Below are 21,580 nucleotides of genomic sequence, written 5' to 3' on the forward strand. Positions count from 1 at the left end.
GTACAAGTCACCATGGTCTCGTCCCTAGAAACGTGGCGCCATCCTGTAGGGAGAGTCTCCAGCACTGTCCCTCTGTTTCCCCAGGAAGCGAGCACCGTCTCAGCGCAAGTCTTAGCAAGTCCTCTCCTGGGTCAGCGCCCTTATTGATCGTTCACCAAGCAAGGAGGAAGCCTGAACTCCTCAGCATGGCCTTGCTTCCTGTGTGGACTCTGGGCTACTTTCCAGCTCTCTTTCTGCCCAACCCCTACTCCCACAGGCTCGTGGGGCAGTGCTGGTCCCAAGGGTAACTCACCACAGCTGGGGCGCTTCCTCGGCTGGGGTCTCTTAGTGCTAAATGCTCGCCTACCTGCATGTTACAATCTCTTATTCCTTCTCAGAATGCTTCCCCTCCACACCTCACCTCACTTCCTGTTTGCTACCACGTCTGACTAAGTTCCGGTTTCTGCTTGGAGGTCACTCCTGCAACTCCACGTGAAGCAGCTCATATGTTCCTTCAATGGGCTTCCGCTCCTTACAGCCACCATTGTGGTATAGGGACTGCTGGACTCCCCAGACATCATAAGCCCATTAAAAAGAGGGACAGGTGTTTCCTTCACACCCACACATTGATTGGGTTTTCATCCTTGGTTCAACCAATCAGGAGTCAAAAAATTAGAAAAACCAAGTTATGTTATTGCTGACACAAGGATGTAGTTAGGCCTACATGGTTACATCTGTGTTGAGCAGAGTTTCTTTACTTGTCATTATTTTCTAAGTAAAACAGTGGAAAAACTATTTCCATAGCATTTACACTCTATAAGGGATTCTAAAGTATCAAGAGCTGGGTGTGGTGGCGGTACACATCTGTAATCCCAGCAAGCAGGAGGCTGAGGCAGGAGGATTGCTATGAGTTCAAGGCCAAACTGGGATACATAGTGGGTTCAAGGTCAGCCTACATTACAGAGCAAGATCCTGTCTGTAAAAAACAAAAAAAAAGTATCTAGAAATGATTCAAAGTACATAGGAGGGGTTAGGATGTAGCTCAACAGTATAGCCCAGTGCTTACCATGCAAGGGAACTCGGGTTTAATCCCAAGCACTGAAAAAAAATAGAAATAATGGGAGGATGTGGGTAAGCCACATGCAAATATTGCACTATTTGCATATAATGGACTGGAGCATCATTTGGTTTTTGGTAGCCACAGTTGTCCTAGAACAAAACACTTTAGATTCTGAGGGACAGCTGCATTCCAGAGTCTAGCACAGAGTCTGGCACACTGTAGGTACTGTATTTTTAAAGTTCTGTTGAATTAATGAACAGCAATGTCTTTTTCAATTGTTGTCCACTTCATGGCGCTGTGTCATGACCTATGTACAGGTAAGGGTCACGCAGGGAGCCATTTGGAAGCCAAGTCTATTGCAAAACATCTGCACAAATATTTCCCATCTCACATGCTCTTCCCAGACCTCCCAGCCCTCCTGAGTCTGTGTCCTTTCTGCTTGAAGTTGGACAAGCCCGTCCAGCTGAGGATGGTGGGAATGACCCTATGAGACTCCCAAGACTGGGACCTCAAAGGGGAGTCAGGTTCCACCTGGCTCGCTCCCATTCTGAGAGCCCCGAGCTACAGGGACCGGAGCACAAACTCCACCTGCATCTCCACCTCAGCGCCCAGTAGATGGCGGCAGCTTCTGGCCAAGTCCCTCCGCCATCTTGGAAGTGTGTCATTCCGCCCTCTGAGGAGAGGACCAGAGAATGCAGTGTGGGTCAGAGGTGAACTTCCAGCAGAGCCTTGCCCAAAACACAGATTCACAGGAAAAATAACTGACGTCTTGCCGCAGCAAGTAAGGCGGGGCTGACTCATTCCACAGGAACAGTCAAATGTAGCTGGAACACAAGATGCCTCTGTTAGTACTGGATGAGGCCTTCTTTCTGTTGAAAAGTTCCTGGCTCAGAAGTTCTTAGTTTATTCCACAAGGAACCAGGGGCAGACTCCAGTCTGGCCCAAACATCAGCCCATAATGTGACTGGCTCCTGACGTCATCTCAGGGTAGCCTGGGCCATAGAGGGACAAAGCGGAGCTGGAGGCCAGCCCAGGTTCTGCATCTGTCCACGGCTCCGGGGGCGGACGTGCAGCTGGGTCTCCAGGAGCTGACCCCCTTCCCATTAGCCATGTGCTTTGCCTCGGGAAGGACACAGGTCCAGTGCAGGGTGACACGTTAGTGTCACGCTGAGGGGTGCCAACAAATCAGTTGTAACTCGGTCATGTTTTGCCCCTGCCCATCATTTACACATCCAAACCACGATGTCCTGTGCTACACCTCCCCCGGCTACTGTGTTAAACCAGTCAACGTATGCATACAGTACCCAAGTACAGGGACAGAGGGTTCGGCCTGACACGATAGGGAAGCATTCTTCTCCATTATTCTGCTCTGCCTCGGTGAATGAGTACCCTAGAGTGGTAACTTCTAGGACACGGCCATGGCTACAAGGGGAGGTAGGTTAGGACCGTATGACTACTCTTCCTGATTCTGCTAACTCTGAAGCCGTTGGGATGGGAAGGGGTAAGGAAGTGTGGGCGCGCAGGTCAGGTCCTGCCCGCCCCCCGCCAGCTCTCGGGGTGACCGTGGCTTCGTTCCTCCACCCCCTGGCACAGACCTCGTGGCCCCGCTCTGGTGACTACGGCTCCTACTGGTTCTGGGACCTCCATTCTCTTCCCTTTGCTGCTTCTGCTGTGGCCTGTGCCCAGATGCCTTGCTGTCCCTTCTGGACTCTCAGGAAGCTGCACGTTAGGGTCTGGATCGTGTCCCCTGCATGCTGCTAGGCTGAAGTCCTCACTCCCATATTTTGGGGGCACTGTGTTTGAGAGGGGTCTTAAGAGGTCACTGTGTCTCCACGAGGTGATGCACTGGGACCCTAGAAGAGATCAGGACTCAGACACACACCGAAGAGACAGCGTGGGAAGACGCCGGGGTCGACGGCCATCTATGAGCCGAGTACACAGGCTTCAGAAGAAGCCGCTCCGCGGACCCCTAGGTCTTGGCTTCCAGCCGCCACAGCTGTGAGGAAATAACTCACAGCTGCCTATAGGGCCATCCTAGCAAGCCAAGCCCCCGTGATAAAGAGCTCCTTCGTGAAGCCGGCATTTCCCTCTGGAGGCTGCCTCACACATTCAGTATTACCTGTGGTCATCTTCTGTCCTTTCATCAACCCCAAAGTACCTACCTCCATCTTCTAAGGTATCTGTCAAGGGTTATGCCATGAGATCAAACCAGGGCCTCCCACATGCTAGGCAAGCACTCCAGTACTGAGCTACCTCCCAGTCCTTTGCAATTTACTTGGAGACAGGGTGTCAACTAAGTTGCCCAGGCAGGTCTTGCATTGGCAACCCTCCTGCCTCAGCCTCCTGAGTATCTGGGTATGCACCACCACACTGGCTTGTACTCTGAATTCTTTTCTTTTCTTTTTTTTGGTACCGGGAATTGAACTCGGGTCCTTGTGCTTGCAAGGCAGGCCACCGAACCGCCAAGCTAAATCCCCGGCCCTCTGAATTCTTTTCTTTTCTTTTTTTTGGTACCGGGAATTGAACTCGGGTCCTTGTGCTTGCAAGGCAGGCCACCGAACCGCCAAGCTAAATCCCCGGCCCTCTGAATTCTTTTCTTACCGAAATACTGTAGGACTCATATTCACAACAAAGTACTTAACCCTAAAAGGTTTCTAAAGGAACAGCCAGCTGGAAGCCAACTCTTCACTGTGCAGAGCGTCTCGTTCCTGTAAAGTTCTCTTCCGTGTTCAAATCAGCTTTGGCTTTGGGTGGGGAGCAACTGAAGCCGGAGTCTCTCTGAAGGTGCTGCGTGAAGATTTCAGTCGCTGCTCCAGGTGCTGGGGGGTCCCACAGACAGATGAGGAGTCCAAGCAAGATGAACTGGAGCTTTTAGAGGTGAACCGGGACTGAGGGACACCTACGGAGGAAAAGGGTACCATTAAAGGGAGGGTATTTAAACATCGCAGGAAGCTTTCTAATTATACTTCTTGCGATGGTATGAAACAACTGTGCAAAATCACAGGGCTGGACGGACTTAGTAAGATTTCCCAATTCGCCCTCCACCGCACGCAGCCTTCACCTAGAACTCCTAATAAATTCTTCAGTGTCCAAAGCACAGTCACCAACACTAGTTCGTCTGAACCTCAAGGAGGTCATCTGAGTGTGCAGGTACGAAGATATTCATACTCTTCATCTTAGAAATAGATGCAGCCGAGGAACAGGCCCTGCAGTGACTGCCCACGTTCACGCGCCTCAGCACAGTTCCCGTGGCTTACACACTCTACACACGCACACACACGCACACACCCTGAACTCACAGTGAGAAAGGACTTGCTCCTCGAGGCCAGCTGGCCGCGTCCGGGAGAGGGAGAGGGAAGAGCAGAGAGGAAGAAACAGGAAGAAGGTGAGCTGACCCTGCAGGGGAGAAGGCGAAGGGGCTCAGTCTGCCCTCGCTGGTCCCACCGCGCCGAGAGACTGAAAAGGATTCCCGGAGCAGCCCCAGCCTCCTCCACCACAACCCCTTGCCCCTTCCTCCGCTTGGGGGCATCCGGTTGCTTGTCACTTGTCTCTGATGCCCTGAACCCGTTTATCTGAACGCACAGAGTTTCTCCGGATCCGGGGGACCCCACCGTAGACTTTCAGGGACTCGGAAAAGGCACCGGCCTGTGACCGCTGTTGCTTGTGCTCCTGCCCCGCGCTGAGCCCCCGCTAGTCCCACGAGGATGCGACACACAGAGGGTCCCGCCTGCCTACACCTGCCCGGAGGCTCCTTAGCCCTCCCTGGCACCCCGCCCATGCTTCGAGGCCCACCTCCTACCGGAAGCTTCAACGTCTGGATCCTCCAGGGTTTCTCCACCAGCAGGACCCCGGCAGCCCTAACTGTGGAGTGTCTGGCTGTCACGTGGACCGTACCCCATCTCTTGGACATTACTGTTCACCTCTGAATGTGCTTCTCTGTCTCCTAATGAGACTGCGAGCTCCCGGGGAGCAAAACTGGGATCATTTACTTGGCCGATTCTAGGGTACCTGCTGTAGGAGGTCCGGGCGTGGCTGACGGTGATTTTGTTTTGGAAAAAGTGGTCCAAAATGGAGTCAAAGTAGCACGTGGCTAAGCCGGGCATGGTGGTGCATGCTTGTAATCCCAGCTCGAGAATTGCCTCGAATTTGAGGCCAACCTGAACTACAGAGTGAGACTCTACCTCAAAACAAAGAAACTAACAAAAAAGTAGCAAATGGTTAAACCTGAAAAGTCAAAGGAGAAATGGGAGTAAATAATCGTTGCTCCTGTAGCATTTTTGGTGTTAAGATCCCCGGGGAATGAGGCATTTTCAGTGCTGGGCTAAGATCAGCACAAAGGAGGAGAATAGATAGGAATGTTCCTTCGCACTCCATGAGTTACAGTGAAGGTAAGTGAGGTGCTGAGTGAAGAAAAACCCCAGCTCCTGGGCCAGCAAGAACAGGCTCGCCTGCCCTCCCCTGTGACACTTTCAGACTTAATCCGTCACCAGCAGAGCCATCTGCCGCAGTAGAGGACCCTTTTCTCCAGAGCCCCAGGCCTCTGCAGGCCCAGGCAGGCTCCTGTCCCCGGCCGCCGCAGGTCCCCTGCTGGATCTCTCTTCCCTCCTCGTGATCCGCTCTGGGAATGAGTCTGCTCCCTCTGCCCTTCTTCTGGTCCTGCAGACAAACTCTCAGGCCCTATTCATGTGGACACTAATCATTTATGGGGGGGGGAGGCGATTTAAGAGCAAAACAGTCAAGTTCTATAAAGGGATGAAAATCCTACAGCCCTGAATCTCAGTCTTTCAGTGGCTGAAATGCTAAGGAGAAATCTCCTGTGTGCTAACAACACTGGGGCTCACAAACATTTTCCTTCTTGCATGTCTTGCTCCTGTGCTGTAAGCCCAGGTGCCCACCTTGTCCGGAAACGCCCGTCTCTTGGGCACAGAAATTTAACAACAACCAGTGCCCCTGCAGGATGGAACTCGAACCACAAGTGGGTTGTCTGACTCCTGAGCCCTCAGATAGATCCAGGCAACGCACACTTCACTGAGCCTCCAGCCCACGCAGAGCTCTTCCCTAAGGGGCCTTCCCTCGGTGATCTTTTTCTTTTTAAAAACACAGCTTTTTTTGCTTTTGCATAGGCTCCTTTTCTACGTAATTCAATATTTAAGTCCCAAGTTTTAACCCCCCCCCTTTTTTGTACCAGGGATCGAACTCAGGATTTTGTGCTTGCAAGGCGGGCAGTGGAATCACTGAGCCAAATCCCCAGACCTAAAAATCCCCAATCTTGGCCGAGGATTTGGCTCAGTGGTTCTGCTGCCTGCCTCGCAAGCGCAAGGGCCTGAATTTGATCCGCGGTACCAAAATAAATAAATAAATAAACCACCAGTCTTCGCCCCCCACCTTCCCAGACCTAAAAATCCCCAATCTTGGCCGAGGATTTGGCTCAGTGGTTCTGCTGCCTGCCTCGCAAGCGCAAGGGCCTGAATTTGATCCGCGGTACCAAAATAAATAAATAAATAAACCCCCAGTCTTCCCCCCGCCCCGCTCGGACCCCACCCCCTTGGTTTCTAGGGCAACCAGGGTTCCCCTACTGTTTCGCATCCTTCCAGAGATTATACATCTCCAAGCCCAGGAACACAGCAGTGAAAATGCAGGCTGTCCCCCCCCCCCGCCTCTTACACAGGTGGAAGCCCTAGATGAACGCCATTGTTCTCTGTTCAGCCTGCGTACGTGTGTGCACACGTGTGTGCGCCTGTGTGCGCTTGTCACTACCTGTCATTATGTCACTTCCTCATTTTTTCGATGCTCCATTTATAGACGAACGATACTGGTAGGTGTCTAGGCTGCTGTCCATGCGCTGCTCCTACAAACAACGCCCGAGATCGGTGACCTTCAGGCGCCCGTGCTCTGCTGTCGCCGTCCGTCTTCCGTGGTGCCGCTGCACGGCGCCTCACCAGCACTCCGGGCACCGTGGCCCGGTCACACACGGCAGCCCTGTCCTGCCCGGACTGGTGAAGGACAGCACCACGTCACTTCTCCTCATTCTCCTCCTTCTATTGGTGCATACAAGCTCGTGGTACCGGAAGTTTACATTCACCATGGGGCGCAGGGACGTACACATAACACAGTTTCTTCTTGTGAAACCTTCTTCCCGCCCACCCACCTCCCTGCTCCTCTGCATCCCCTTTCATGCTTGTTGATACTAAACTTAGCTCATGTTCATGACGATAATGTTTACACCCATTAAGGTTATTAAGTTCTTATATCGGGCACATCTTTCTTCTTCTTACCTCTCCTTCCCCTCTGCTTCTCCTCCGGCCTTCAGTCTCCTGGACTCTTTCTATTTTCAGGACATCTGTCCCCTTGTTTCCTTCTATCCATCCTTTATCACACTCTTTGTTTGTACTTTGCCTTCCTCCAACGATAGATACTAAGTTTGTGTGTCCCATTTATTTCACTTAACATTATATTTTCCAGGCGCATCCATTGCCCTACAAATGTCTCAAGTCTGTCCTTCTTTAGAGCTGAGTAATATTCCATTATGTACAGGTACCACATTCTCTTTATCCATTTGTCTGTTGATGGATATACAGATTGCTTCCATCATTTAGCTATTATGACTTGTGCTGCTGCTATCAACACAAGTATGCATGTACTACGGTAGCAGGATGTCTTTAGCTCTTTGGGGAAGATATCTAGAAGGAGAATAGCTGGGTCATATGGAATTACTTCATTTCTTTGAGAAATTTCCATAGTGGTTGTAGGAGTTTACACTCCCACCAACAGTGTAGGGGAGTTCCTTTTTCACTGCAGCCAGCCAGTGTTTGTGATTTTTCTACTTTTTAGGGATAGATATTCTTTCAGGTGTCCGATGGAACCTTAGTGTCGTTTTAATTTAATTTGCTTTTCTCTAATGGCCAGAGATATTGAAATTTTCTTTTTATAAATTGGCCGTTTGGACTTCTCTCTGTCTCTTTCTCTGGCTTTTTGAGACAGGGTCTCTCTATGTAGTTCAGGCTGGCCTCGAACTCACAATAGTCCTACTGCCTCAGCCTTGCCAGTGCTGGGATTACAGGTGTGCACCACCACGCTGGGCTCTGTACTTCTTCTTCTGAGAAGTGTCTGTTCCTTTCACTTACCCATTTCTTGATTGGCTCTTTTATTTTAGGCGGTCTAATTTTTTGTGTGTTCTTTGTATATTCTAGATATTAGTCTTCTGTCTGAGAAGTAGCTGGCAAACATTTGTTCCCATTCTGTAGCTTGTCTCTTCCCTCTACTAACTGATGCCTTTGCTGTGCAGAGGCTTTTTAGCTTGTATAATCCCATTTGGTACTTCTTGTGCAAACAGAACCCATGTTTACAAAATCCTTTTCTACAACCTAGACTTCAAGTGTTTTCCCTGTTTTTTCTTCTATAGGTTCACTGTGTTAGATCTTTGATCCATTTTGATTTTAGTTTAGTACACAGTGAGAGAATATTGGTCCAGTTTCGGTCTTCTGTAGTCACCCAGTTTTCCCAGCACCATTCGCTGAATAGGCTGTTTCCTCCAGTGTCACACCAGGTCATTTAAATATATTTTCCTCGTCAGTTGAACTACTCTTCTTTCCAGAGATATTATCCCAATAAAAGCCCTAGATTGTGTCTTTAAACAGAAGGAAGTGGAAGAGAAATATGCAGCCGCTTTTTCCCCACTGGAACCCCTGGAATTCTGCAGTTCTGTTCTCGCCGGTTTCCCAGCAGCCTTCAGCTGAGGACCCATTTCCCGCTCTGGCTCTGTTCTCCCTCCTGAGCTCCTGGCTCACAAGTTCAGCTGTGTGTGTGCACACTTGCCACCCCTACACAGCGAGCCGAGGATCCCGGGATCGTAGCCCGGTGCACCCCCAGGGCCCAGCCCAGAGCCTGCCAGACACATGTCCAGTGAACAAGAAACATACCGATGTTTCCTCCTTCTCTTTCATTTCAGGGCAACGGTGAAAGCAAGAAGACTCACACGTGGGAATGGGAAGTGCCTGTCGGCTGGCTGGATGTCAGGGAAGTGACAAGGAATATTGGAGAGGCCACGAAACCTGAGGGACCCAAGAAAGTAGGGCTCGAGGGAGGCTGAAGCTCAAGATAAGAAAAGAACCCGAAATGTGTACAGCCCATCTTGACCTGGAGATTTTGCTCTCATTGACTTTTTTGGTGTGTTTGTCTCCCATTAAGTTAGGAGCAGACACTTGCAAAAGCAATCACTGATAGATACAACAATATTGAGCAAACCCAGGGATCGATTATGAGAATTGATCAAGCAATAAATACAAAATCAACAAATGCTCTCACAGGATAAATGTGATCAATAAATACACCAACCGCAGGATAGCAGTCTTTGAGACCACCACCACCTGCAAATCTCTGACGGTCAGATATCACATCTGTGAAGTAGAAAAGAAAAATGAAGAAGGTGACAGAGCCAGATACAGTCGTGTGTGTGGCTGTAACCCCAACTACTTGGGAGGCTGAGGCAGGAGGACTTGCTTGACCCGGGGAATTGAGGTGGATACGGGCAACATACCTTTCTCAAAGGTATGAGACCCTTTGTCAAAGAAGATAAGGTGATAGTGACAATCTCCACTTTGTAAGCAACTGCGCATACTTTAAATTTTTCTCAACATTTTAGGTGACACCCACTTAACAGGTGATAATACTGTATCAAAATATGGATTATTATTTGAAAATCACAAAATCCTAAGTTTTGTTTGAGACAGATAAACATAGTTGAAATCAATCCCTGTAAGTTGCCCAAACACAGGTTAGGGGCTGAGCAGGAGCTAAGAGACCATGAAGAGGGAGAAAGGCTCAGAGGGAGGAGGACCTCAGAGTAGCTGTGGTCCTGGCATTGACCCTGGCGTGCAGCCTCTTCCGGGCTTTCCCATCTGCAATGCTGCAGGGAGGACTTTGTGCCTCCCATGCCCAGGAGCCTGGCCAGACCTGCCCAGTCTCCTCACAGGGGTCCCTGCTTTGGTGAAACCCATGAAGTATGAGTTCCTTTTTGCTTCCTCACTTGTTCTACAAGAGATAGCAGCAAGGTGTTTAGGAGAAATAATCAGTACAGTTTTAAAGATGCCTCAGGCTTGTGCTGTTGATTTATCTTGAGGTGAAACTATCAGCTGCAGAGAAAGGTTAAGCAGTGTTAGCCAAAGTTTTGAAATCGAAATCCAAGACTCCCTGCCTACACCATTGAGCCATCCAAATAGGTGAAATAAAGGAGATTATGTGCTGCAAAATGGGTACAGGCCATAAAGTCTGGGCAGTATATTAGCAATGGTCATGGACTTGTATTTCAAAACATTCATGTCTTCGAAAATTGGCTTCTACTGTAGTTGTTGGTCTAATATCACAGTACTAAATGCTACACATACACACACGCTAAACCCCAGTAGTAATAGTGTTTAAAACATATTGTCATTGCCAAGCTTGGTGGTACATGCATGTAATCCTAGCACTCGGGAGGCCAAGACAGGAGGATCGCCTCAAGGTTCGAAGCCAGCCTGGGCTACAAAGTGAGTTCAAGGCTAACCTGGAATGAATACATAGTGAGACCTTGTGTCAAAAATAAAAGTAAAACGTCATCACTAATATGTGTATAATTAATAATATTATATAATTCGCAAACATGGTTCTTCCAGTGGACCCTAAAAGGAAGCTACTTCGTGTGAGTGAAAACCAAAAGGCACTTGACACCTGTCTGAATGTTCAGCAACACAGGACCACTGTAGCTGGAAGTGCCCATGTAACTTACAGAGTCTAGCAGGATAAACAAAAGGATCAAGACTGAGCAAGTAAGTTCCACTCTCCTAGCAGCAAAGGAGACAAGCAAAGACCCTGCAATGGTCCCAGTCCTTAAAGAGGGATTTTCCTCTCTTTGTTCTCAAAATGAACTCCGACCAAGACTGCATTAGTGAGCAGAGATTCACCCCCACCCCTCCAGTCCAGATGCGTTGAGTGAAAGCACAACAGTGTAAGGGGAAGTGTGCAAGAGCACAAAGCCATGCAGCAGTGGTGCAGGAAAGAGCGCACAGAGCTCACACTTCTGGTCGCTGTGGATGCAACCCTTTCTTCCCGGCTCCGTTTCCTTCCATTTGCAGGACTGGGGACTGAACACAAGCCTGGCACACGCTAGGGCAATGCTCTAGCACTGAGTTACACTGCCAGCCCTGCAACCTTGTCTTACACAGTGGAAATGGATTCTAGGAAGAAGGAAAAACAAGAGAAAAGAAAACAGAAAGCAGGAGCAGGGTAGTAAAGGGTAAAGGGGATGGAGCCCCCTGCCACCGCCTTCTGGCTGCCGGGCTGCTCTCTCTCCTCTGGGCTGTGTCTCAGCTGCCCTGGAGCTTTTTCTTCATGGGCTCAGGCAGTGATTCTGTGTGATTTTACTGCTGCTGCTGCTACAGGCTGAGTCGGTCTTATCACAGCTGCTCGGGACCAGAAATGTTCAGGTGTTGGAATATTTGTGTATAAGTGGAGACGGATCCATGTTCAAACAGGAAACTCAATTATGTTCACATGTACCTCATACCCATAGCCTGAGGGTAATTTCATACCACGGTGTTTGTGCACCAGCATTTGCACTGTGACTTGCCACTTGAGGTCCGGTGTGGAATTGTCTCCTTGTGGCATCCTGTGGGTGCTCGAGAAGTTTTGGGTTTTAGAGCGTTTCAAAATTCTGGTTTTCAGGTCTGGGGTGCTCAACTTGTACCGAGCGCCTGCTTTGAGCTGGGAGCTGGGCTACATTCCTTACCTCCCGGCACCGACCCTGCGTCTGGCTTGTCACTGATTTCATTCTTCACACGGGGAAAGAAGCCCCGGAGAGGCTGAGTGACTTAGCCTAAATCACCAGGCTACTCAGATTGCAGTACCGGGCCCTGAACTCGGGCTTTCTGAGTCCCCATCTGTGCTCTTTGACAGCAAAGTGAAAAATAAGATGACATTTAATGGGCAGAACACAAACGTGTTAACTGCTAAATATACACTACTAGAGATGAAGGAAGGAGGGCGAAGAGGGGTGGAAAAGGCATCGAGGGGTTATGTGCATGGACCAGCTCCCCGCAAGGAGTGTGGCTGCTAAGTGCTGTGAATGTGCGCTTAAAAGGAAAGAAAAATGAAAAAACCCAAGAAATGTAACAGCTTATCTTTGGTGGCCTGTGTCAAGCCACTTCGACCAGAGCTCTGTCCTTCATGTAAGGGGCATGAAGGAAAATCGAGGGGACCCCTTAGGTCCTTTAGCCGGGAAGGGACTTTAAAGGTGTCACATTCCGGGAGGGGGAAGGACCGCTAGTCAGCCGTGGAGCTGAAGCTGGCCCCTGGGCTGCCTGATTCTCTCCACCACCGGATCCCGGAATCTCTCGGAATCACATTCTTTTTTTTTCTCCTACTTGACCTTGTGAGGAAAAACAGAGTGAGAAACCTTGCAGAAACATCCGGTAAACATCAGGATGCTCCTGATGTAAAGTTCTGATGCTCCAAGTAAAGTTCTCCTGGAAGGAGGCGCAGAAGGTGATTTCAGAGGCTGGAAGAGATAAGGTCTCATCTCAGGCTTTTGCTCCTTGGGTGGAGGCCAACTGGGAAACAGGAAGCTTTGTGAAACCCACAGCCAAATCAGGACCTAGAAAGTAGGGATTTCCACCTCCCAAGGAAGAGCTCACTGTGCCACAAAAGGTACTTGTTTTTACACTGACATAGCAGGAACAGAAAAGCAAAACAAGACGTCAGCTGGGGGTTCTGAGTCCAGTTCACCAGCCCAGGAAATCCGGTTTCCTTGATTTTTGTGAATTGTCCCATGGGCTTTTCATTTTCTCGGCTGCCTAGGGTTTTAAGATCCTGCTTGCACATGTACACTGAGCAAACTTTCCTGCAGAGACAGAAGGAGGTGCTCACATCTTCTTAGGAAACCAACTCAACCAGAACCCAAGATGTCACTACCACCCTGGTCCCTCTCCCCTTAATCTATTTCTTTCCTTTTATCCTCCTCTTTGCTCTTTCATACCACTCCCTCTCCTCCTCCTTCCCTTCCAGAAGTAGAAACAACAAAATACAAATTCTCTTCCCGATCTCAAGCACAGAAGTCCCCTTACTCTGGTCCCCTGGTACCTGCTAAGACCAGGCCCTCATGATTTATTCTCTCCCTACCTGTTCATCAACACCTTTCCCCACCACCTGGCTCCCTCTTTTCCTAAATGAAATTGTGGGGCCGGCTGTTGAGATCTTTTTTTGTTGTTTTGTTTGCACTGGGATCCTCCTGCCTCAGCCTCCCAAGGGCTGGGATTATAGGTGTACATCACCATGTTCAGCAAGATCTTTCAAAAAAAATTGTGCATGCCTTTGCGCAAGATTGAAAGATCTTTGCACAAGTTTAAAGATACTACTGACTCTATCATTCTACCTATCTATCTATCTAAATACTCTGTCTCATGTGGGACTTTATTACCATAACTAAAAGTAATGGTGTTTCACGATATTTATAAAATCTTTGTAAGTCCTGGAAATTGTGAAGCATTAGCAATCAAATCTAAGCTTTCATCCCATCTTCTGCCAGTCACGCACAGCACAAAGGGGTGAGATGAAGCCAGCTGTGACTAAGGTTGTCACTGAAGCCGCCCCTGGGGAACTTGTCCAGAATTGAGAGCAGAAGAGAAAATCGGCTGCCCTTTCAAACTCACGCCTATTAAATAACGGAAACCATGCAAACTCACAGCAACATGTGCACCTTTGAAAGTGCTTCCCTGAGAACCTTTCTCTCTGCAGCAGAACCTCCAATCAGCGCTCTCAGTAAAGACAGAGAAGAGGAGAGGCGACCTCCTCGCCTGACAGCCAGGACCCCGGGGAGCTGCGTTCTTTCTACTCCATTATTTCTGCTCCTTTTCTCTTCCGGGTCTTTCCATTATGTCCGTTACTGACAAAGCTTTAGCATCTCCAACTGTCACCCGCGTCCCTTTCCCAGCAGAAGTGAGGGTTCTGGCCTCAGACAATCTCAGGACAGGGCTCCGGGACGCGTCACTCGTCCTGCCTTTAGCACAGGCTTCCTCAGTCCCACAAAATTGGCCTCAGAATACAGGCTGCTCTATTTTAAAACACTCATCTCTAGCTCTCTTACATCCTTAATCTTTACTTTTGGAATATACATTTGAAAATACATTTAGGTGGAGAACAGTAAGGCTGTAGAGCTATAGAAGTGATTTATCTGTGAGTGCCACACGCCGCCCCCAGCCGACGACGTGCGTTTCTTCTCATTTTCCCTCAGCCTTCCTCTAACTCTGCTCCTCCTCCATACAGGAACTTTCCCTCCAGTCTGCATTCTCTGCTCCTGCAGAGCAACAAGGGACCTGCTGGGGCTCGGAACCACAATTTGGGAAGTTGTGCTGTGAATCAAGGATGCTTCCTCGTCCCAATTACCGACTTTATTAGGCAGTCAATTTGCTGTTTTTTTAATTAGAGAAAGAAGAGTTCTTGATTTATCACTCTGCAGTCACTGCACTGCGCTTTCCTAATCGTGCTCTGCTGCTGGCAGCTGCAGCTCCGGGAAGCCCGCCTTCCTCCGGGTCAGGGGACCTCTCCTTGGAGAGCGACTTCTGGGGGCCTCCAGTCCTGTCCCAAAGGACAAAGCAGAAGAAGAACCAGCGATGAAGATACCCCCTCTATCTTGGACAGTTTTCAAAGCAGTTTCATGCCCATCAGCTCACCCAGTTTCTTGAAAACAGAGATGAGAAACCAGACTTAGGAAGATCCAATAAAGGGCGTCTTCAATTAACCACACGATGATTCTGATTTCAAAAACAAATTCAATTTCCTAAGTAGGATTAGCAATGCTGCAATTTTCATAAACGGTTCTGGCGATGAATCTTTTATAAGCAAGACTTACCAGGGACTGTGCTTTTCTTAGTCTGGCTCTGTCCTGCTGCTTACTTTTCTTATCGTGTGATTGTCGGCTGAAATCTGGGGTCAACTCATTTCTTTTTCTTCTTCTGTAAATTGAAAGGCGGGGGGGTGATTACACATTATCATTTTACAACTTTGGCAGCGTGGGGTATGCGTAGCTATATGTTCGTGTGGCTTCTTTGTCCTGTGATTTAAAAGGCTGTCTGCATTCAACTGGAAATAAGCCAAAAGCCTATCAATAGAGAACCAGTTGGATGAGCTCTAGCCCAGCGCACAGTGGAGTACTATGAACGGTAAAAAGAAAGGCAGAATATTTCTACAGATGACTGCAGAATGAGCACCAGGCCATAATGTTACAAGAAAAAGAAGGTAAAGAGAGTAAATGCATTGCCACATGCTGCTCATTTCAGAAAGGAGGAACTTCCAAAAAGTACATATATATATATATATATATATATACATACATACATGCTTGTACTTTAATTTTGTTGTTGCTGTTGTTGTTACTGTGGATTGAACTCAGGTCCTTGTGCTTGTGAGGCAGGCGCGGGGCCATTGAGCTAAATCCCCAGCTCCTGTACTTTATTTAATTTAATTAATTTACTTATTTTTGGTACTGGGGATTGAACTCGGGCCCTTGCACTTTCGAGACAGGTGGTAGAACCACTGAGCCAAATCCCTGGCCCCCCTGTACTTTAATTTAAAATATTATTATTATTATTATTATTACTAGTATTTGTGGTCCTGGAGAATGAACCCAGGTAATACTGACCTATATCCCTAAGTGGTTTTTTTTTGTACATTTTGAGATAAGGGCTCACTAAATTGCCCAAGCTGGCCTTAAACTTGTGGTCTTCCTGCCTCAGCCTCCCCAATAGCTGAGATTTTAGGCTTGCACCACAAGAACCTTACACATGTTAGGCAAGTAATCTACCACTGAGCTACACTACCAACTTTGTTTTTAAAAAATATTTATTCTGAGGTATTGTCTTCCTATACAGCACAGGCTGACCTCAAATTTACAATCTTTCCACCTCGGCCTCCCAAATAGCACACCTCGGATTACAGGTGTGCACTTCCTGCTCCCAGGTTGGCCTGATCTTTTTAAAAGTCCACCCCATCCTGTTTCCTTGGTCACAAGTGTTTGAGTCTCAAAGATAACTCAGGAGAAAGCTAGGTGTGCTGGCACACACCTGTAATCACAGCACTCGGGAGGCTGAGGCAGGAGGACTGCTGAGAGTTGAGGCCAGTCTGGGCTACATAGTGAGTTCCAGGCCAGTCTGAATTACTGAGCAAGACCCTTTCTCAAAACAACAACAGCAGCACCTTGGAGATCATCAGTTTATCTTAACAGATGTGTGTATCTAAGGGTGCTTCTCTCAATTACCCACTCACTTGGACAAAGGAAGCACAAATACTTTGAAAAAGGGAACAGCTATGTGGTGCTGGCTTGGAGTTTAATATTAAAACATCAAAAGAGGCTACTGTGTTAAGTAATTGCAGCTATAAAGTTCAGATAAATCAGGATTCATAGGGCAAATTTTCTACAAGTGGTTCATTTACTTTTTCAATGACTTCTTGCTTCTTTGTACGGAAAAACCTTTGTGTCTCACAGCAAGTTTTATTTTCGCCTTCTCACCCACTGAAATGTCCCTAAAGTGTTCTGAACAGCAAAGAGGCTGAGGAGGACACAGAGCTTCTTACCCTTGGGAGCTGGGCTGGAAGGGGTCACAGTTGTCCAAATAATTAAAACGAATGATATCCGTCGGGTGCTTGTCAGAGGACCGCCAAGGCGGAAGCTCCTTCTCCCCTGGGTTACTCTTTTTTCTTGTGGAGGAGGACCAAAGAGGGGACTGCTTATCCCGTGGAGAGCTGCTGGCAAGTGGCTGAACACTGGCGATGACAAAGCCATCTTTTGGAGGTGTCTAGGGGAAGCAAATGTATTATTGCTGTTCCCAGAGCACTATGCTAATAATGACAACAATAAAACAAACAATACTGTCAGCAGCACTGCCACCCCATCGCCATGGCAACGAGAACCGTGATGACCACAGTAGCTGCGGCTCCAGAGAACTTTCTATGTGCCCGGAGGTCTTGAGCAGTTTACATGCGTTCTATTATTTAATCTTCACAGTACTTTTGAAGTCCCTCATATTACTCCTATTTTACAGGGAAGGAAACTAAAGACAAGCGAAACCAATGAATTTACCCACTACAATCCAGGTAGAACATGAGTTTGAATCCAGGACCGTCTCGCTCTGAACCCACACTCCAAACCTCCTTCTTCTGTACCACCAGCTTCCCTACCATATCCTTGTCTACTTTGTCATTTTATTCATAAAAAAGATGCAATTCCAAAAGAAATAGGTGCTCCAGCCTAAAGATTTCTAATGTACATTTTGAGCCAAATAGGGGTAGACTATAGGTCTCATCAGTTGCCCAACTCAACTATTCCTGAAGGACACTTCTGGGTAATTTCTCAAATTGAAAGTCTGTCTTTCATGGGTAAAATTCATAAGGTTTGTACGTGGGTGTAGCCTTAGAGAAAGGTCACTGGTATGCTGGGATGCCTTGAGAGCTTAATTTTTGTTCATTAAGAGGTTAGGGAAGTTTTACTTGGTAAATTGGTTTGTTTCAATTGTGCATGAAAATCCAGAAATTCCCCAGCTGGGACCTGGGGTGTCGCCCATGCTTAGCACACAGCAGGCCCAGGGTCCCATCAGAGAGAGAGAGAGAGAGAGAGAGAGAGACAGAGAGACAGAGAGACAGAGAGACAGAGAGACAGAGAGAAAGGGCAAAGAAAGGAAAGATGAGAAAAGAAAGTGATTCCTCAGTCTAGTGCTTCAACTGCTCTTTGTACCTCTCCCCCGACCCCTCTCATACCGGGGATTGAACTCACGACCTTGAGCTTGGGAGGCAGATGTGGTGCCACTGAGCTAAATCCCTGGCCCTGTACCCATTTCTATTACAAAATCCTACTTAGGACTCAGGGTTATGATTCCCATTTTGTTTATTCGTGTCTGTCCTGGGCTACTAGACTAGAATGGGAAAAAAGGATCTCTATACGCTTAGCTCCTTGTACACAACAGGGTATAATAAATATTTACTCACTTAATGATTAATGATAGCCTCACAGCAGATTAAGAACACATTTTATACTAGTATAAGTCAGTATTTCTGGCAGGTCTCACCTAGAATGCCATTCATCTTATTTCTGTAAGCTTATTTTTGCAAGAGGAGGTCTAGTTCGTTATTACTAAAAATAAATAATATATAGTAATATAAAAAGTATTACAGAGGAAAATATTCAGATATAAATGCCAGCAATTATATATAACAATGATTAATTCTTGCTGAATGTGGTGGTACACACCTGTAATCCCAGCTACTTGGCAGGCTGAGGCAGGAGGATCATAAGTCTGAGGGCAGCTTGGGCAATTCAGTGAGACTCTGTCTCAAAATAAAAAATATAAAGAGCTGGGAGGTAGCTCAGTGATGGAGCACCTTTGAGTTCAATCCTCAGGGCTGAAAAAAAATCTGAACAAAATACAAAGTACAAAATGGGTAGTAACAAAATCTGTAAAAATTTTTTATGTGAAATAAACCAAATTTTTGCGTATGTTACTTGGAGTCTATTTGTTTGGTTTTGCTGCTGGGCATCTAACCCAGGGCCTCTAGCATCTAGGCAAGTGCTTGCCCTACCACAGAGCTACATCCTCAGCCTGAAATCTTGCTGAGAATTTATTGTCATCAGGAATGAATGTTAAATTCCATTAAATGACTTTGTTTGCATGTATTATTTATTTATGCTCTTATATGAGAAACCGTGTGATATATAAGCTTGTGCGTCTGATTTCTCTTAACACTATGGCCTCAAGGTGCATCCAATTTCCCACAAATGACTACTAGGGGGCCTTGAACTCACTTCATAACCCAGGCTGGCCTCGAACTTACAGTGGTCTCCTGACTCAGACTGCCCAGTTCTTGGATTACGGGTGAGCACTACCACACCCAGCTAAATGACTCGTCTTTTGCAAATAGGACAGGAACTCAGAGATGGAAGCAGAGGGTTGGCAGCAGAGAGGAGGGGGCACAAAAAGACTTGAGGTGTGTTGTGTACACACACCAACTCCCCACAGGGGCTGTCATCATTGACTACACACACGGACCAATAAAAAATGATAGTAAATTAAGGCCCTCTCAATATAAAATGATCATACATTTTTCTCTTTTTCTGATTGATTTTTTTTACTAGGAGGCCGATGTGATTTTTTCATGGGTACATCCCACTTGGTTCAGGTATTCTTGGACTGAATTTGTTAATACCTTGAAGGGTATCCCTGCTTGGCTCAAACTGTCTCTGTGTTCCAGAGGAATATTGATCTGTGGTTTTTTTTTCTTGTAAAGTCTCTGTCTGATTTTGGTATAAGAGTAATGAGTTGGGAAATATTCCTTCTTCCCCTGTTTTCAAAGAGTTTATGTAGAATTGGTATTATTTCGTGTGTAAATATGATGAGAGAATTCACCAGTGAAGCTATCTAGTCTGGATGTGGGTGGAGGTTTTAAAATTGTATATTCAATTTTAAATTAATACAGATTGGGCCAGGGCTTTAGCTCAGTGGGTTCCGCCACCGCCCTTGCAAGCACATGGACCCGAGTTCCATCCCCAGTACCAAAAATATAATAATAATTAAGTAATACAGATTTATTCATGTTTTCTATTGACTATTGAGTTAGTTATGCTAATTTGTGTTTTTCAAGGATTTTGTCCATTTGTCTAGGTTGTTGAATTTAGTAACATGAAGGTATTTGTAACAGACCTCACTATGTTGTCCTGGTCTTGAAATCCTCCTTCCTTAGCCTCCTGAGTGCTCGGATTACAAGTGTGTACTACCATGCCCAGCTACTATTTGATTTTCTTAATCTTTGCCTTTCTAATTTAGTTCCATTTCTTTAACAACAACAGCCAAAAATAACCCTTAAGTTTCATATAGCAATGTATTCACTGCAGAAATGTCATACCACATAAAGAGGTAGCAATTTTCTTGCATCCGAACACCCATTATTTTTAGGCATAGTTACACGTAAGTGTTCTGTGGAAAGCATTCTTTCTGAATAAAAAGCATGAGGTTGGTTTTATATGTTCTACTCAAAGTCCCCTCGCAGTCTAGCAGTTAATCACATTGCTCTCCGCAGTCCAGGATAGCCTGAGCTTCAGCTGCTGAAAGCCACTCCCTGTGGCCTGAGAATGAGATTCTAGAAAAGCCTAATAAAGGAAAAGCATTCTAGCTAAGGTAATTTTGAAAAGGACTTGTAAAGTTCTGCATCTAAACTTAGCTTTGTTAGCAGGTGGTAGTGTAACATCTGTAATCCCAGCTTCTCGGGAGGCTGAGGCATGATCACTGTGAATTCGAGGTCAGCCTGGACAACACAGCAAGATCCCACTTCAAAACCCAATTTTTATATAAATAATTAAAGTTACCTCTTTTTCTAAAGGAAGCCTCATGGGGTACACCAGCTACTGACATCAGAAAGACTAGTTTTATTGTTGCAATTGTAACAATACTAATTATGCATATTTTACCACGACATTAAATGTAGATAGAGTCTACTTTAAGAAAGTACAATAAAACCCAAAACTAAATAAGCAAGTTAGGAGTTGACTATTCATATTGCAAAAAGATTCTTCAATTTTAAAAGGATTCCCTGCAGTTTTTTTAACAGACTATGATACCCTTATGATTTAAAATTACTTGAAAAATTAATTTACATGTAATTTTTCAGGAGCTCGTCTTTTTCACAAAATGGTGCATAACAGTACGTGTTCATAGATAACACCATAAACAAAATCTTCCAATAAATTATCTAGTTAGCTGTGACTGTAAATGTGAAAATAAACACTGCTTATAATGCACTGCAAGCCACTAGAAAAAATCATTCTTGCATTATTTACTTTTTCTGATTTTACATACATGTCATACATTTCTTAGTGTCTAGCCTAAAAAAAGATCTTTAATTACACTCTTTTTTATTCCCTTCCTTTAGTTAACAACTGTATTGGAAAACCTCCCCTTATAAATGATACAAAAATAAAATTTAAGCTGGGAGTAGAGGCGTATACCTGTAATCCCTGTACCCTTCAAGGTGAGGCAGGATCCTAAGTTTGAACCCAGCTTGGGCAACTTAGCAATTTAGCGGGTCCTGTCTCAAAATAAAAAAGGGCTGAGGATGCAGCTCAGTGCAAAGGCTCTGAGTTCAATCCAGTACCATCAATAAATAGATAGATAAATAAATAAATAAATTCTGGGATGACGGCTCAGTGGTAAAGCACTTGCCTAGCAAGTGTGAGACCCTGGGTTCCATCCTCAGTGTCGCAAGAGATAAATCAATAAAAGTGAAAAGCAAAATCCAAGCTGGGTGTAGTGGCGCACACCTGCAATCCCAGCATGGGGGAGGCTGAGGCAGAAGAACTGCCATGAGTTCAAGGCCAGCCTGGGCTACAGAGTGAGTTCAAGGTCAAGGAGACCCTGTCAAGACAGACAAACCTCCACCTTGCAGGATCTCGGAAAATTGAATCAGTAAAGCAAAATATGATGGTTATAGGTAACAAATACTGCACATTATCCAGAGTTCCTGGGTCAGAAC

General features: G+C 46.5%; 1 protein-coding gene across 5 annotated transcripts in view; it reads right to left on the reverse strand.

Moving 5' to 3' along the window:
- Positions 1-921: 921 nt before the first annotated feature.
- Positions 922-21,580, reverse strand: part of Fbxo16 (F-box protein 16) — a 47,583-nt gene continuing 26,924 nt past the window's right edge. Inside the window, exons 6-10 of one of the 5 annotated variants that reach the window (XR_004517892.1) lie at positions 16,640-16,860; positions 14,919-15,021; positions 4,339-4,368; positions 3,641-3,938; positions 922-2,892 (exon numbers count right to left, since the gene is read on the reverse strand). Coding sequence is in view for 3 of the 5 variants with exons in the window: in XM_033765515.1 (XP_033621406.1) it covers positions 3,840-3,938; positions 4,339-4,368; positions 14,919-15,021; positions 16,640-16,860 (453 nt within the window). In the remaining 2 variants the exon portion in view is untranslated. Of the gene's footprint in view, positions 2,893-3,578; positions 3,939-4,338; positions 4,369-12,535; positions 14,821-14,918; positions 15,022-16,639; positions 16,861-21,580 lie in introns of those variants that run through there. The other 4 variants (XR_004517893.1, XM_033765515.1, XM_010623149.2 and 1 more) reach the window with 4 other exon arrangements.

The sequence above is a fragment of the Fukomys damarensis genome, unplaced genomic scaffold (genome assembly GCF_012274545.1).
Source record: "Fukomys damarensis isolate Sample0158 unplaced genomic scaffold, DMR_v1.0_HiC HiC_scaffold_18, whole genome shotgun sequence".
In the NCBI taxonomy this organism is placed as follows: Eukaryota; Metazoa; Chordata; class Mammalia; order Rodentia; family Bathyergidae; genus Fukomys; species Fukomys damarensis.